Source organism: Diadema antillarum, unplaced genomic scaffold, assembly GCF_040938485.1.
Source record: "Diadema antillarum isolate AM-2024a unplaced genomic scaffold, OU_Dant_1.0 seq00000137_RagTag, whole genome shotgun sequence".
Taxonomy (NCBI): Eukaryota; Metazoa; Echinodermata; class Echinoidea; order Diadematoida; family Diadematidae; genus Diadema; species Diadema antillarum.
This window is the reverse complement of record NW_027271214.1, coordinates 710479-729613: the sequence shown is the minus strand read 5'-3', so window position 1 is coordinate 729613 and position 19135 is coordinate 710479. Positions and strand designations below refer to the sequence as shown.

General features: G+C 35.2%; 1 protein-coding gene across 1 annotated transcript in view; it reads left to right on the top strand.

Moving 5' to 3' along the window:
• Window positions 1–499: 499 nt before the first annotated feature.
• Window positions 500–19135, top strand: part of LOC139727634 (putative methyltransferase DDB_G0268948) — a 28811-nt gene continuing 10175 nt past the window's right edge. The window contains exons 1-3 of the mRNA XM_071638614.1: window positions 500–607; window positions 2874–3034; window positions 11074–11302. Of these exons, the coding sequence (XP_071494715.1) occupies window positions 500–607; window positions 2874–3034; window positions 11074–11302 (498 nt within the window). The remainder of the gene's footprint in view (window positions 608–2873; window positions 3035–11073; window positions 11303–19135) is intronic.

The window sequence follows — 19135 nt, the reverse complement described above, 5'->3', positions numbered from 1 at the left end:
GCAAGATTTACATTACGATAAAGAAACAAAATTGTGAACGGAAAGACATTTATATGGTGTGATTTTGGACTGTACCGAAATAAAGTATTGGTAAAGGTGGAGACTGATGAAAATGCAGGGCTTGGAATATGCAGTCCCCTCAAGAGCAATAACTAATTGCTGAACTGAAGCACACTGCCCTAAACTAGAACACATTGAAGATGCTTAAAAAAAAAAGAAAGAAGACAACCCCCACGTATATGCACATACACACACAAACAAACACGAGGTAGCTCTGTCATAGAAAAGAATAAACATAGGAGTGCCAGACCATAAGGTAATTGTGCTAAAAGAAAAAAAAAAACACCATATGGTCAAATGATTGTGAACAACCAATCAGTGACGTATATCAACATGAGAAGCGTTTAGTGGGCGGGTATACTAGTTGCGTGTTGCCTCATTTACTTCATTCGTTTGGGATTTTTTGCTGAACCGGGCACACGTTACCAGCGCTGCCACCATGCAACGATACTTTGAAAATCAAAACATCGCAAACGACTACCTTAGATTTCGGACAGGCTACTCGCCCGCAGTGGTAGACAAAGCGATAAACTTTCTTGCTGAGAAGGTAAGTATGCAGTTTGAGATTCATGGTCTAACATTGTAATGGTCCTATAATACTTACGCGGCAAGTAAAGCGAATCTTCGATGTTCATAAACTGTTGGTATTCATTTCGAACATTCCTTGACAAGATTTCCCAGAAGCTCGAGTTTTCTTTCTTTCAAAAGTTTGTCATTTACTTATGGTAATTGTCACAGTAAAATGTCAAACATTTCCCTTTTTGTCAACCGCATCATTTTTTCAAGTTATGTTTCTGATCCTTACGTGACAAAGGAAGAGAAACGGCTCAAAGACTAAAATTTCCCGAACTTTTGCAAATATCTCTAGCTGCTTTCTTTTCTTTTTCTGAGAGCTACATGTATACTGCTGCAATATCACCTTTGCAGTAAGTGTATTACTCCTATTTGTGTCAAAGTTAACTGTTTACAAGTACGCCTACTAAGAAAAAAAAGAGACGATTGAAATGTCAATATTCCGTTATCATACAGCGTCATTATACAGTGAACAACAGTACGAATTGTCTGAGGGATAAGAACCCCAAATATATACATTTGGATTGCGTGAAGGCATACAGCATCAGTAGCAAACATCAGAGAGGTTTTGGAAAATCAGTCGATCAGTACAAAGTAAATGTATTATATTTTAAAGTTTCGTTCCCGCCATCTCTACATATAATTATAAGAAGACTCTTCATTGCTTCTTCTTTCTTTTTTAAGCATAATAACATAACAATTGTTTTATAACAGTACTCTTTAAGATGTCAGAGAGAATTATATCACCTTCGACATGGTTTCATCAGTAAGTTTCAGTCATTTTTTGTATCTCCATTTTATTTTGTACGTAACAGAAAATAAGTACAACCATATCAAACATATTATTCACTCGTCATGAAAAAAATTCACATTCTGATCATGTGAAATAATACATGAATTTCATAAAAGATCTTTAAATATACAGGTCGGGGAGACCGTTATCAATAAGCAAATCGCTTGACTTGGACAACGGCCTCTGAAAATTATGCCTTGTAACAATAATCGTATTCTTTTTTAAACTAAATGAACGGAATACACACACGTAGAACAAATAACGTCAAACTTTAAAGTAATTTGAATGTCATTTGACCAAAAAGACAACACATGGTGGAATGTATAATAAGAAGAGGGAAAAAACGAGAATAAGGGACCCGAATAGGAAGAGCAGAGACGAGAAGAGAGGAGAAGAGAGAAAAAAAGATGAGATACAGCGTTCAGGAGTTGGGAGCTAACAAAAGCGTAATTTCTAATTCGAGTATACATTGAGAGCATATGTACACGTCAGTGACAATTCAAATAATGAAAAAAAATAAATTTTGTGGAATTCTCTTCATATTTACTTATATCATAATTGCAGTATTCACTGTAACATCGTAAAATGTCATGGTTGAAGTCCCCCTGTCCAACGATGGCTGTATACTAAATCTTTAAAGATTCCCCTATCGAAGGATTTTCCAATTTTTTTTCAAATTCTCATTTCCTTACGAAATGAGCATTTTGACCGTTAGGAAATGAGAGCATTTAGTTACAAAATGCTCATTTCGTTACGAAATGACTGCATTTCGTTGCGAAATGTTCTTTTCGTTAGGAAATATAGTCATTTTATCGACGAAACGTTCATTTCATTACGAAATATTAATTTCGTATCGCCGAAATACTGTTACTTTGTAACGAAATGCTGTCATTACGAAATATACTCATTTCTAAACGAAGTCATAATTTTGTCAACGAAATGATTGATTTCGTAACGAAATTGACTGTGTGTCACATTGCGCCCCATAAAATATAACTTTGGATGTGCAGAGGTGCATGCATGTGTGTCACTAATAAGCAGTTTCCTCTCGCACGATGCTTCCTCGTATACACAGTAAAATTAGTCAATCTTACGTAGTGGTTTGAACCATGTGTGCTAAATTTAAAATTCATGAAAATGTGAAACTGTCCTCACTTGGCAATAACGGAACTTTACAAACTTGCACGCTCATAATAGGCCTACAGTACACCCCCCCCCCCCACCCCCGGGCGCCCGTGATACTGAGCATGGAGCCTATTGTATAGATTAAAAAAATCCTTGAATAGTCATGTACACTATTGTTCAGCTACCCGCATTATCATTAGTTACTTTCCGTAATTGATTGTGTCATGCCAGAATGATTAAAGGATTCACGCAAAACAACTTATCATAAAAACAGGCGGTGGATTATTTTATCTTGATATTGACATAACGCATATATCCGCAGAAAACCGGTCCTTACCACTTTGCACTCGATGTCGGGTGTGGGCCGGGTCAACTTACTCGTCTCCTGGGGGCGCACTTCACCTCCGTGACTGGTATGGACATCAGCCCGGCTCAGATCCAAGCTGCGAAGACTGCCCAAAATCCGGAAAATGGAACTTTTAGGTAAACGACGTACATTCTGATTTTCAATGTGATAGATTTCAGGCTCTTGAACAGTAATATTCTAATTTATCTATTACATGCAGCAGAAATACTTATTTCATTGCATTTAATTTGTTGGTTTCTGCAACTTTTCCGTGAACACCATTTTAGAGAAAATGCATACATGTAATACAAAATTAATTAAACAGGTAGGCCTAGGCCTATGCCTATAAACTCGGACCCTTGTAAAGGGATCGTTTAGGGGCCGAGTTTACTCGTTAGGCCGAGTTTACACTCAAATACGGTATATAAACATGAATAAGAAATGTATATTGGATTTCTTGATATCAAATTAGTGTGATGTAATCAGCTGACGATACAGTAATTGACAATATTAAATGGGTTAGTCAAATACGGATAGTAATTGGCTAAACACAGTCACGTGATGGAGGTACATATGTTATGTTCGCCCATGACAGAAGGCCTAGGACCGCGCGCGCACAGTGAATTTGGTTCTGCGCGAGGGAGCGATCGAGTGCGTTGTGCTGGTGGTTGTCGTTGACGTATTTGACGTATTTGACTAACCCATATAACAGATGATGACTTTTGTTGTCGGGAACCTGTACCAAACGTTCCACCCTCAGGGTTTGAAATGCTAATTCGGGAGGCTATAGGCTTATAACCTTTCGAAATAGCATTTCAAACCCTTCGGGTGGAGCATTCGGAATGTTCCCTCCCCCGCCAGTCATCATCTATAATGTATTTCTCTTAGTACGTCTTATAAGAACGACTAGAAGTAGGTACAGGGTGAATTTAGATCACAAAAAAAAGTGATCGGAGGGCCCTTCACATTCATTTCTATATGTGTGCGTGTGTGTGTGTGTTTATTTATGTTTTGTGCATTGTTTGTTTGCTTGTTTTGTAAACAAATATATTGAATGTAGACTCAGTTTTCCAATGTGATGGAATTCCTTTTTCCGCAAGGGCAGATCGTCCATTAAAAAGACAAATGTAATGATTTCACGTGTAAAGTTTTCTTCAACATGACCGAAAACAACAACAACAACAATAACAATGACCAGAACAACAACAACAACTCATACTACTACTGCATTTTCTTCCACTACTACTACTACTACTACTACTACCACTGCTGCTACTGCTACTACTACTATGAGCATGAGGAATGAGGATGAGGAATCGACGCGGCAGATGGTTTATACAGGCCATGAATGTTCCGAGTAAACACTCTGACATTGATAAAATTAAAGTGAATGATGAAGTGATTAATGATTCTCTTCATATTGCAAATATTTTCAATTCCTATTTTTCAAAAATAGGTGAAAATTATGCTCAAACTATTCCTGCAACAGAAACTCATTTTACTGAATTTTTAGGTCAGCGCAACTCTGATTCCATATTTTTTACACCAACTAATAGATTTGAAATTATTGATATAGTTTCCTGTTTTGAGAACAAACGAAGTTCTGGTTATGATGAGATAGATAATTTCATACTTAAGGGTGTTATTTCCTCGATTGCTGATCCACTTGTTCATATATTTAATTTGTCAATCCTCAACGGTGTGTTTCCGGATAAAATGAAATTGGCTAAAGTAATACCAATATTTAAGAAAGGTGATAAACTTGAAGTCAATAATTATCGCCCAATTTCATTATTGTCCTCACTTTCTAAGGTTTTAGAAAAACTCATTTATAAGAGAATGATCAATTTTTTGAAGGTACATGAAGTTTTTACGAACTATCAGTTTGGTTTTCGTGAGAAACATAGTACTTCGCATGCTATTTTGTATTTCGTTGATAGAGTAGTTCATGCCATCGATAATCATTCTCATTTAGTTAGTATTTTCTTGGACTTCTCCAAGGCCTTCGACACCATCAATCATGACATTTTACTTTATAAATTATCGCATTATGGAGTACGTGGGAAGGCCTTGGAGTGGTTCAAGAGTTATTTGTTCGATAGAAAACAATTTGTTACAATTAAAACAATGATTCAGTTATCAGAGAAGTCAAATGTGGCGTCCCACAGGGAAGTCTTTTAGGGCCGTTATTGCTCATTATCTATATCAATGATTTTTGTCGTGTATCTGATGATCTCTCTTTTATTCATTTTGCAGATGATACTAACGTATTTTTTGCCCATAATGATATTGATTTACTTGTTCACAAAATTAACATTGAATTGAATAAAGTGACAAATTGGGTCAGAGCTAATAAGTTATCACTTAATGCTCAAAAAACGAAATACAGTTAAACTCGCATAAGTCGATCTTCTCGGGACTGAGCAAAACACATCGACTTAGGCGAGTTTCGACTTGTGCGTAAGTCGAAAAAATCGACTTACAGTTACACCACGCGTACATATTATATGTATAATGTACATGTATGTTGTCTACTCTGGAGCCGAGAGCTGGAGCGGTGTGCGCGATATTTGCCCTTCGAATGTTACCGTTAATCATTTTCAAATGTAAAAACAAGCAACCGACATTCATTCTAGGATCTTACGGAGCTGAATATCATCCTTATTCATTTCCGAACGTGAAAGCAAACATCCGCTTTTTATTTTATCATCTGAGCCGATTGATACCGTTAATCATTTCCAAATGTAAAAGAAACAATCTGTTACTTATTTTAGCATCGTACGGAGCAGAACATTACCGTTATTCGATCTCCAAATTCAAAAGCAAACACCCGACATTTATTTTATGATCGTAAGGACCCGAATGTTACTGCTGTCCACTTCCGAAAGTGAAATTAATCATCTGACAATAAGGAATTATGTCAGCATCGTAAGGAGCCGAATGTTATACTGTTTTTCATATTCGAACGTCAAGGCAGACATCCGACATTTACTTTACCTTTAAACGCAGCTGAATGTTATCGTTATTCATTTCGAAATGTTAAATAGCAAATGTCTGATATTTATCTTAGCATCTTAATTATGGAGCAGAATGTTACTGCTATTCACTTCCGAACGTAAAAGCAATCATCTGACATTTTTATTTTGGCATCTTCCGGAGCCGAATGTTACATGCTATTTACTATCGAACGTAAAAAAAGCGAACATTCGGCATTTATTTCATCATCGTATGGAGTTGAATATTATTGTTTTTCATTTCAGAACGTCAAAGGGATCATTCGACATATATTTTAGCATCTTCCGGAGCTAAATGTTATTGTCATTTACTTTCGAACGTAAAAGCGAACATCCGGCATTCATTTCATCATCGTACTGAGTTTAATACTATTGTTATTCATTTCCGAATGCCAAAGCAAACATTCAACATTTATTTTAGCATCTTACGGAGCTGAATGTTATTACTATTTACTTTCGAACATAAAAGAAAACATCAGACATTTATTTTATCATCGGACGGAGCTGAATACTATTGTTATTCATTTCCGAACGTCAGAGCAAATATCAAACATTAACTTTACCATCAAACGCAGCTAAATGTTACTGTTATTCATTTCGAAATTAAAAAGCAAACATGCGACAGTTATTTAGCATCGTATGGAGAAGAATATTGCTGCTACATGTATTCACTCCCGAACGTAAAAACAATCATCTGACATTTCTTTTAGCATCTTCTGGAGCCGAATGTTATTGCTATTTACTTTCGAAAGTAAAAGCAAACATCCGACATTTATCTCATCGTCGTACGAAGTTGATTACACGTGTATTATTGTTATTCATTTCCAAACGTCTAAGGGATAATTCGACATTTACTTTAGCATCTTCGGGAGATGAATGTTATTGTTATTTACTTTCGAACGTAAAAGTAAACATCCGGCATTTATTTTATCACCGTATGGAGTTGAATATCATTATTATTCATATCCGGACGTCAAAGCAAACATTCGACATTTATTTCAGCATCTTCCGGAGCCGTAATTTATCCTTATTCATTTCCGAACGCAAAATCAAATATCTGATAATTAATTTCAATACCATACGGAACTGAATCTTACCATTATTCATTTCAAAAGTATAAGCAAACATCCGACATTTATTTTAGTATTATACGGAGTCGAATATTACCGTTATTCATTTCTAAAATTAAGAGCAAACATCTGACATTTATTCTAGCATCTTATGGAGCCGATTGTTACCGCTGTTCATTTCCAAAACTGAAGGCAAACATCCGGCTTTTGTGGTGACCCGGCGTGCGTTTTTGGTGACCCCGGTCGCAAATCAACCATTCGCGAAATCGTGATTCGATTCGCGAAAAGAAAGCTAAATATAAGGCATAGATCGCTACACTCGGCAGGGGCTACGTCGTCCTTTCACCAGGTCTCGGTAACGGAAACCAAAATCTCGCGTGAGTTCTTGCGTTACCTATCGTTAATGTCAACGAAACATCGTTGATTTGCGCTTGGGATCGTTACTACAAACGTTCATTTTCCCGATCGTTAGTTTGCGTTACAAACGATTCAGGTGAAACCGCTTGCGTTAATGAAACGTAATGTTTATTAACGCAAAGTTTCTTTTGGTATATACAGTATGTAAACAAAAACTGGCGTCTCGTGATTTTGACAGTGATTTATTACACAATAAAATCTTATTCGACTTAGGCACAGTGAATTCAATGGTTTTTCCGTGAAAGTGTTCTTGGAATTTCATCGACTTAGGCGAGTATTCGACTTAAAAAAATTCGACTTGTGAGTGAATTAATACACGTAAGTCAATGGGGAAAAATCGGGACTTTTTAAAATCATCGTTTAACTGTATATGATTTTCAGCAATACTGTTGATAGTTTAAACACTAGTATAGTTTTAGATGATTCTCATCTACAAAGAGTATCAAATATTAAATTCTTGGGGGTCATTGTAGATGATAAACTTTCCTGGAAATCACATGTTGATAATATTTGTAATATAATATCGCGTAATACAGGTGTTATTAATAGATTGAAATTTCATATTCCTCAAAAAACTTTACTTATGTTATATTCGTCGTTAATATTGCCTCATTTGAATTATGTAGTTTTAGTATGGGGCAACACGCATCAGAATTTACTTGAAAGAGTGTCCCTCTTGCAAAAGAAAGCACTCCGCATTATCTGCCATTCCCCTGTACGTTCTCATACAAACACGTTGTTTACCTCCAATAAGCTCTTAAAAATTAAAGATTTATTTTTGTATAACTTAGGCTAATTTATGTATAAGTATTGTAACAATTTGCTTCCGTCTATTTTTAATTCCATGTTCCTAAAAAACCAATCATTTCATGAATATCCCACTAGGCGTTCCAATGAATTTCACTTACCCCTCTTACGCACGATTCTTGCTAAAAATACACTTATTTATATCGGCCCAAATTATTGGAATTCTCTGAATCATGATACAAAAAACGCCCCATCCATACATTCTTTAAAGAGGAGACTGAAGTCCTTTCTATTGCAGTCGTATGACTTTCCAGGACTCAACTAGCCATTTGGCCTTCTTTCTCATATACAGACTTACTTTTTCCTCTTTGAAGAATAAATTCTAATCTTTTGGATGTCTGCTGCTATCTACGCTTTCGCCAAAAGAGTCAAAGACATGAATGTCTGCCTTATTCCTGTTCTCACGTCCCTTCATTTCCTTGCTTTTCTCCTTTCAGACGCTACAATCCCTTTTTTCCCCTCCACAACCATTTTCTGTTTCTCTTGATACGCTTCTGTCGAAGATCGCTGTCTCTGTTGTGCATTTTCGTTTGCTATTTTGTCTTCTATTTGTTCATCGTTTCCATTCCGTTTTGTCCCGTACAGCCTTTTCTTCAGTAGTTGTTTTGCTGTCTAGTCTTGTTTCATGTTTTTTCGCGTCTGTTAGTCTTGTCCATCCCGTTTTGTCCCGTACAGCCTTTTCAACAGCAGTTGTTTTGTTGTCTAGTCTTGTCCTATGTTGTTCACGTCTGTAATAGTAAGTGTATTTATCTGTGATTCTAGTTCTCAGTGGGCTTCCAGACTTCTTCCTCTTTTTTTTTTCCTCTCCTATTGTATCTATAATGCTTTAGTTAATTTTTCCATTGATGTTATTATTCCAGAGGGGCCCACATTCTACAAGCTCTGTCTTTTTAGTGGGTCTCTCCATTTTTCGCACTTTAAGCAGTTATACATGTACTATATTTCGATCACTTCTGTTTTTTTTTTCTACAATGTATAATTACTATGTGGTCCTCCTCAATTGTTTTATATTCTTTTCGATACATAATGTTCTGTTTACCTTATTCTCTGTTGTCAAAAGAAGTGTAACTTATATGTTTTGTCGAAAAATGAAATAAACTTTGAATTGAATTGAATTGAATTGAATTCTCTGGTTGTGTGTTTCTTGTTCTTTCTTTTGTTTTGGAATAAAAAATAGGGGACGGAATGGTAACAAGCCCAGCCCTCCAGACCTTTTTTATGATCCCTGCATGGGTGGATGGTGTATACCGAACAATTTTCAGTATCATTCTTCTCAAATATCACAGGAATCGTGTTACAAGCTAAAAGAATTGGGAGACTGAACGAAATCCAACATTGATTAGGTCATGTGTGCCGTTGTCCATACACTTTGGGTTTCTCTCTATGTTTAAGGACAATGAAGTAAAAATAACAACAGCAATACACCAGAGGGGGAACAGATTGTTATTCTATTGCGAAGCAGAAGAAGTAAAACTCTTCCAGATAAGAGAAGGATGAAGTAGAAAAACAATAAGATGGAATGATTTCGCCAGAAGGACATCATATGACATAAAGGAGTGAGACCTCACATTCTGGTTTAAAACAAATGTTGAACACATATAATTACAAATCACTTTGCCGGCATAACAATTTCAACGAAGCAGCATTCTTTTTACATCTTTCTTAATGCGGATATAACGATAGAATTTGACCTATTGTGTCAATTATAGTTTATCAAACATCTGAACCAGTGTGTTTCTAAGGCCCATATTGTATTAAAAAACCATTAATCTTGTGATTACCTATTACGTGGCATTCATCACACTGTATACTTGAATATAGTTCCGTCCAGATGCTGATCCTAAACGTCAACGTTAGCTAACTTAGAGGAAAGAAGTTCTTGTCCCTTAACGGGATGGTATAGTTTTGGTTGAGATGGAGTTTCAGATTTTAAATTTTTCAAGATAATTCCAAACCACTAATCCAAAATATTTGAAAGAATACAATCAAGATAACGAAAGGCTTAAAACGTTTATTTGATTTAAAGAAAGGTTTTGAAATGACCGAGATATCGAAAAACAATAATAAAGCAAAACAAAGTCGTCCTAACAAAAGTTAGGACCAGCCCTTTATTTGGACCTCTTTGTTTTGGATATCTCAGCTATTTCAAGGCCGTTTTTTCATAAAATAGATTTTTATTTCTTTTAGAATATCTTTCTTTTGTTATTTCATATAAGTGGTTTCTAATAATCTCGTAAAAAGTAAAAAACAGAATCCTCATCTAAAAAAAAATAACAAACAACTAACCCTTCAGGGGGCAAGAGCTTATCCTCAAAGTTAGCTTAACCCTTAAAGTAAGAATCACCACCTGAACATAACTATTGAAGTGATGAATCTCCAGAATTAAAAAAAAAAGAGCAATTCACCACTGTTCTCAAAACCTTACAAAGTGGGATTTTTTTTTCTCCAATAATTATCGAAACTATTCCTACATGTCCTAGAGGATCTGTGATGTGATGTTACTTCATGCAATAGAACAAACTCCTATAGTTTTCGGCGCAAGGGCAAAATATTGTTACAAAGTATTTACAACTGCAACTGATTTACAAATTGCTTATGGTGCCAGTATTATGTTTACTATTGTACAATGGGGAACAAGTATCAATAAAAGCACAACTATCACTACACCATTTATCAAATTATTTCTCTTTGTAATAAGTCATAATTCTTCCCATTTTTCCCATGGGCTGACATCACATCACAATCATATACTGTAGGAAAAATCAAAAGTAGGAATTTCTTTCCAGAAACTTTCTCGTTGACCAATATGTTGACGGAAATTTTTAAAGTTTGCGACATCCGTCACCTTCTCATATCCCGTCTTCACAGGGTCGGTCAGGCCGAGAGCTTACCGGTCAACGATGCCTCCGTCGACCTCATCACGTCGGCGACGGCGAGCCACTACTACGACTGGCCCGTCTTCGAGAAGGAGGTCGACCGCGCTCTTAAAGCGAACGGCTGCCTGGCCTTGGCGTTTTACGACCTCATCTACATTGATCATCCAGACGGGGAGACCAAGAAGAAATTGACTACTTGCATTGACAACTATCTGAACTATGTTAGTTATGGGATGGATATAAATTCCCTTGTCTGCAACTCTCGTCCTTTAACCCATTATGTGTTTTGAGTGCCTATTACTACAGAAAGCTCCATCCTCTCTCTCTCTCTCTCTCTATCTTTTTTTTTTTGGGGGGGGGGGGTGTCGGGTATATAGATAAACAGAATATTGTATCATTTGTCCTTCAGACTCTTAAAACTCAACTCTTAAGAAATAAGAAACAAGAAAAGAAACAAGCATGATTTAGTTGATTATTATTATTAGGTGCATGGCCGTGCATCACAAAACCAACAAAAAGTCGCACGCCAAGATTTTACATGAGAATTCAAAATAGGTGAATTGGGTTAGCTCATTATGAAATAGTCAAGCTGTAGTTTCTCAAAATTTTGGAAAGAGCTATTCTTTTACAGAAATTTTATTTTTGGATCATAATATGACTGGATAACTGTGATTTTTGCATATTTTCTACAGCACTTTGGCCCCTTTTCATTTCTTAAAATCCTCTTTACCCCTTCGCCTTTAACTATAAGAATCCTGGAATAGATTCTGCTATACTGCTTTGAAAGTTAGTAATACAAAGCATATGCCAATGTACAAAAATTGTATTTTATATAAGAATCCCATCATTGTGCATGGTTACTATGGAGTTTTAAACGCTGTTTTTGTCCCATATATAGCGCAGAGAGCAGCTTAGTGAGGACTATGCACTTTAATTAATTAATACTAAATTCCGAAGCCTCTTTTCAAGAGAGCATTTTCGAGAATGTGTCCTTATTTTCCATTATTTAGATGGGTTATGAAATTCCATTCGATAATTGAGTTATATATATGTATATATGTATATATATATATGTATATATACATATATATATATATATATATATATATATATATATGTATATATGATATATTGCGAATTCAAATTCAAATTCAAGTTTCAATGGATTTACTACGAATTTGCTGCATCGAATATAAACAACAATTGAAATACAGTCATTTTTTTTTGTTTACAAGATAATGGAACATACAGTGTGTACATACGAATATAAAACTGAGATGCTAGTATACGTGTACAGATTAAAGAAAAGAGTAAGAGAACACGTCGATAGGGAACCACTCGGAATAAAGAAAATCAAAATGATCTGACTGAATTGCACCTGTATTGGGAGTGTAAATGCAGAAGGCTGTCGAACGTCAAATAAGCCTATAGCTTGTAGATACGACAGCCTTGATTCATTGCCATCATTTTTATTTAAGAGTTCAACATTAAGAGGCAAATTGTGGAATGCCCATTACTATAGTAATTTTCTAGTCAATGATTGCTTATAATAGAATAATGAAATAACGCTCAATTTCCTTCCTTCAGAACAATGACCAACAACTTCGGGCCAGTACTCCTGACGGATACTTCGTAGATTTTCACAGACTCCGTGTTTCCTACAAAGAAAGCACATCGTACGTACCTTAATCTCTCGAAATGTTTTGTGCAAAAAGGGAATGGTTTAGAGGGCGATTTTTTTTTTTTTTTTTTTTTGCCAGCATGCACTCTTATGTCTATCGATATCATTAATTTGTTTATTGCAAAGGCAAATGTTTTTGTTTATCATGTAATACCTGATTTATCTTGTGTTATGTTTTTGTTAAAAGAAAGGAAAGAAGAAGAATGAAAATAAATGAATTGAATCGAATTGAATTGAATTGATTGGTGTAAAGTCACTACAGCGACCGCTTCCCGGTCTTAGTGAGAATCCTCTTATCTCAGATCTCACGGACGCTCCTTTAATCGACACCCTTATTCAAACCTGGCGGAAGTTTTGAATTTTTGTAGTGTAGCAAAGAATTCTGCGTAAACAATGTGCTGGTTTTCATGAAATATGAAATTGTTTTCTTTTTGTCAAATATCCCATATAACATCGATAGTGCAGTGGCAAAATATTGAACCTTTCACTCAATCATTGATCTGCACGCTGAATATGTTTATGGGTATGTATACATAATAAACTGAAGGCAATGTCAATGCCATTTTTAGACTTTATATGCCAGACTTTCAAACCTACATAACTTTCTATTTTCCTGAAAAACGATCATCTTTTTGTAGAGACCAGGGAAGGCTTTTTGTTTGTCTGTTTGTTGTACTTTGTTTGTTTGTTTGTTTGCTTGCTTACTTGCTTGCTTGCTTTACTTGTTTTCGTGTGGCGACGGGAGCTGGATGGGGGGAAGAGGGACCAGGGGCAATGCACCCCCCCCCCCCCCCCCGTATTTTAGATTGGTAGCTTTGGGTCATTTTTTTTTTTTTTTTTTTTGGGGGGGGGGGTAATATTTTGGGGGACCATAATTCATATTCATAATGTGTGTGTGAGTGTATGTATGTGCGTGTATGTGAATGTGTGCGCGTGCGCGAGTGTTCCGCGGCCCATTACGTGTTGCCTCACAGTGCATTTTCAAATCCTTTTGAGCAATTATACGGAGTATGGAAAATATCTCAGGCGATTTTGTGCTTTTTCCCTATATAGTTGTCACGTAGATGTGCGGCAGGAAACTACCGTCTTCGAATTTGTGGAATGCTACAAGACGTACGCGTGTAACTTTCTATATTTGAAGGATCATCCAGAAACAACACGCTTCGTAGACTTCCAAAATAGGTGTGTATCCATATATCATACTGGTTCGGCATTGTGTGCAAAAGTTTGTCCGAGTTCATCTTACATAGATTCGCTCATTTTTTGAGATAGGCCTAATTATGTAAATGACAATTCCAAAGACTGTGAATAGATTGGTTTTGACGCTGCAAGAGGCGATAGATAAAATGGCATTTAGTGTACATTTGCACAGTTATTGTATCATGTTTCAAACTAAAACATGATTTTTACTGATTTGTTCTTATTTGAAAATACTGACAGGGTAACCGTTTTTATCATATGCATAGATTTTAGAACAGAAGAGACTGCCAATTATTCCTATTTTCAACAAATCAAAATTGTGATCCAAGTAGTTTCTGTTGGAGGATATTTCATTTATCATTAATGCTAGCGAAATGAAATGAAATGAAAATATAAATCATGTAACCAATACTTTTAATTAGATACGCTGTAAACATACACATAACGAATGCATTAACCAGATAATCGTATAATACTGAATTAATGCACATCTATATATTTATTGGTCCAGTTCAGAAAATATATTCATGATATGAGTACAGAGAGACAAGAAATATAGGGCCTATATGCAAGTTTATAAGGGTGCACGTCACGAGACTTCATACACCTACGAGTCGTACAGACCACGACTCATACAACTCACAAGTCATAATATGAGTATAGCTCACGAGTCTTATAGCCCATTAGCTCGACACTAAGCTAACAAGGCGCACCAGACCGACATCACATTTTTTACGCCCCGTGCTGTATCTGTCGAACTCGTGGGCTGTTTTGACCCATAGTGTCAAACTCATGGGCTTTATTCGCCTAGTATCAAACTCATGGGCTGTATGACTCGTGAGCTGTATGACTCATTGACCTGTTTAAATGTCGAACTCGTGGGCTGGAAGTGACTCGTGGGTGTCGGTTCAGTAGAATGACCCCGTTTTAGGCTCATTGTGGCTTGAGAAATTGTGAAAAAGTGTTTGGGGTAAAGGTAAACTACCTGGTTGGTTGAGGTTTCTTTAACTGATAACAAAATGGACAACATTAAGTATACAAACAATGAGACAATTAAGTAAAAGCATGTAAATTATAACAACATTCATGATAAATACTGGGAAAGAATATGATTGGAAAGTGTATGAAATAAGTCAAAGGACAATGGATTACAATAAGTTGTACTGCAATCATTCAGGAGTTAAGATTTTTGAAATGGAAAACACATTCATAACAAGAAGAGTTTTAAGTTATATTACGTTTTCTAAGCTATGTTTTTATATATATATATTACTACTCATCGATTTGTTCATCTATGTTAGCGATATAACATAATGTTTGTTTATCTGTCAATCTATATTTACTTGTTTCATATATTAGTTGTTCTTTATTTACACTTTTATTCATTTTATTTTCATGTAATGTAGTAGTACCAGTAGTAGTAGTATAGTACATGTTGTTGTTGTTGTTGTTGTTGTTGTTGTTGAAGTGGTATAGTACACATTTTGTGGTGGAGATGGAGTGTTTTTGTTTTATTGTAATCGTGCTGTCATTATGATTTATCATAATCGTCATCTCAAGTTTTGATTTCTCCGTTATAACAGCATCATGTCCATTCTTGGGGGAGGTGATCCAAAGACAACTAAAGTCACGGCCACGAAGAGGGTATTTATGTACATCGCAAGAAAACCAGCTGACAACTAGAAAATAGCTTCGTGTATCTCAATAGAACTACTTGATGATTATTTTTTTGTGTCTTTCTTTCTGCTGCATTGATTAAATCGTTGATAACATCTTGCATGAGAGTATTATTGTTTGTACTGCCTTACAGAATCGTGATGAGTGAAAGTTTCATTTACACATAAGTCACGGAATTAGTATATCGTATACTCAAAGATTATAGCCCCATCAATACAAATCGTTGATTGCCGCTGGGAATAAACAGATAGTGAAGCAACTCATTTATTTTGTAAACCGGATGAACCATACTATGGTCTTCCATGGGGACCAGAAGGAAAAAAAAAACCCACATAATAATTATTAATAAAATAAGTATTATACATGAGAATCTTTGAATTATTCTAAAAATACATTCCAATTATTTAATGATAATCGCTCAAGAAAATAAGGTAAGTGTTGGGCAGTTGCGAATATATGAGTTGAAAGACTATACGCAATTTTTGCCTCTAGAAATATATGCGTTTACAACTGTTTGTTTGAACTTTATGGAAAAAGAGATTATTATATCGGAAATGGTAAGGTTTATCAAAATATCACGATAATTTTCTTGCGAATAGTGTTAACGATGATTTTAGCAAAGTGCACTTATTATCTATAACATTCTTCTGCTTCTGTTTTTTTTTTTTAAACAAGTACTGCCGAGTGCGCATTTTTCTCTTCTAATGTGATTATTCAAAGATTCTGGCTTCAAGCGCAACGAGTAAAACAAAGGTAACTCATTTCCATTATTCGTTCGTTCGTACGTATTTTATTTTGCTTCTCAATCAAATCAAATAAAAGATGAATAACATCAATGTGACAAATTCAAACCAAACATAACCAAAGACAAAAGAGCAATACCATGTACGAAACAAAAGTGCAGTTGATTCTATATGCATAACAGAAATCTTTGTAAAACATTGATGGTTACATAATATACAAATAAGGCAGTGTCGATTTGATTAAATAGGGAAGCAGGAGACTGTCATGCAGCATAAGCATAGCTTGACTGGGCTGATGGCCTCAGTTTTCCATTAGCTTATTATGTAACAGATAAGTATCTTTAAAAAGGAAATTATCTCTTCAATTCATTACCATTAACATATTTAAAGAATACATTGCTAACAGATGGTGCAATGACATAGAAACAATTCTCATATGTCATAATCTTATCTTTAATGTCGAGTTCTTTTATTTCCAGCTTTGGTACTATTGACATTTTCGAGCGTTCATCTTGCCGATTTATATACGAGGAATAATAGGACGGACATTCAGCAATGCCAATTTTAAAGACGAAATCTGCCCCCAAAAGAAATAAATTTTAAAAGAAAGAGAAAAATATTCCCTTCAGACCGATACAAAAATAAAAAATCGAATGAGAAGAAAAGTAAATATGACATTTTGAAATTTCACTTTTTCGGAAAATATTTCTTGACCAGTCCTTATAAATATTCAAATCAGCAAGTTAGCGATGTCATGATCTCACAATTTCTTATTTATTTCATATACAGGAATAACAAAACACTCATAGTTTATTTTAGCTGTATAAATACAAAATTTGTCTTAAAACCACCCAAAAAATAATAACTCTGATATCTTGGTTTGCGAACATGCTTTTACTTGTATTAACTAAAAGTAACACTTTCCCCCCAAATTTCATATACAACCTACATGAAAAATTGTGACGGTATGACATCATCAACTCGCTCATTCAAGGATTGGTCTAGAAATATTTTCCGAAAAAAAAAATCGAAATTTTCAAATGGCATAACTTCCTTATTTCTTATCCGATTTTAGTCATTTTTGTATTATTCTGTAGGGAATATTTTGCTCTTTCTTTTGAAGCTTATCTATTTTTTGGGATGGATTTCTTGTTTAAGACGAACATATTCGCAATTGTGATATAAAGACAACACAATCGACTCCCATCGACATGCCATTCTTAAATGATACTATAATGTATATTGGAAGTAAATGCCAGCAATTGGTCTCAGAGAACAGAAAAGTTGATAATCTCAATTTTTATTTATATGGAGAAAGGGATTGAAAGTACTTGTACTTACTTCGTCGAAGCATGTTACCGTAGAGATAATGAATAGCGACATAAAACTCGTATACACACGCCTCTATACAAACTGGAAATCACTGTTTGGAAGTCTTTCATCTGATCGATACTGTCCAAACTTCTGACATTGAGGGCGTTTCGGTTTTGTGAGAGGTTGACCGAACACAATTTCTCAGTTTTTTTTTTTAAGAATACCTTTTCAAACACATATCACTTTGAATTAAAGACGTTTAAAGAAAGTGATGCGAGACTATTCACTTCGAAGAAGTCGAGTCAGAGTGTATTTCTTCATCCTTTCATGATAGCTCCCGAAATCTGAAGTTATAGTAACAATTGGCTTGTCGTATAGCTGTCTATAACTGCGATAATTTTGACACTTCTTTTTTTCATGGGTTTTTTTAATGCTTTCAGCTGAAATCCGAATATCACCTCCACATTTTTTTTTCTCAAAATAAGCAAAATTACACTTCACACCACGCATATACCTCCATCTGTGTTATGTGTGTGTTTGTGGCGTTTGTGTTTGTGCTTGTTGCTTTGTTGGTGTGGTTATGTGATCCCCAGATGTCAATGATATGTGTCTGTCTAGGTTCTGTGAGTGGTTAATAGGGAGGTCATAGGTATTTTTTCTCTATTGCGTAAGTTTGTTAGTCTGTTTGTTTTGTTTGTTTTGTTTATGTTTGGTTTTTTCTCGATTGTTTGTTTCTTTGTCTTCAAAATATTCCCCAAGGTCATTGGATTTTGATGAAATTCAGGAAAAAAAAAGTTAATCTTGACACAAGACAGGGATGAATAACATTTTGGTATTATGGATCATCCGATTACCATGTGGATCCGGGATCCTTTTATTTTATTTCAATTTCGTATTTCTCAATGAAAACTACGTGAAATGATTTATAGCAAGTTGAAATAACTATATATGTACATAACATCCAGCAAGATACACAGGAGAATATTGCAAACAAACAGAACTGTTTGTGATCAGTCTTTCTATGAAAGTGTAAATCTGAGTATAAAGTGCTAAAGAAATATTATTAGAATGATTAGACGATAAAAGCAGTGGAAGCTTATTGAGGGTATGTGCAAGTACAACTAAAACCGAGTGTAAAGATGAAGATACACAGCGTGAATAGAATGAAATATATATATATATATATATATATATATATATATATATATATATATATGAAAGACAAGAATATGGCAAATCCTTCCCATAGTCTTCTGAAAAAATAGATTATGAGAACAAAATAGATAAACCACAATGCTGCAGACAGACCAACAGTTATTATTTCAGCAATGTTGACATTGTGCATTGATAAAACGACTTGGACGATTAGAAAACTTTACACGTGGGTGGGTTCTCTGAAGAGACGAAGGAAGTATTGAGAAGAAAAAAATCAAAACATA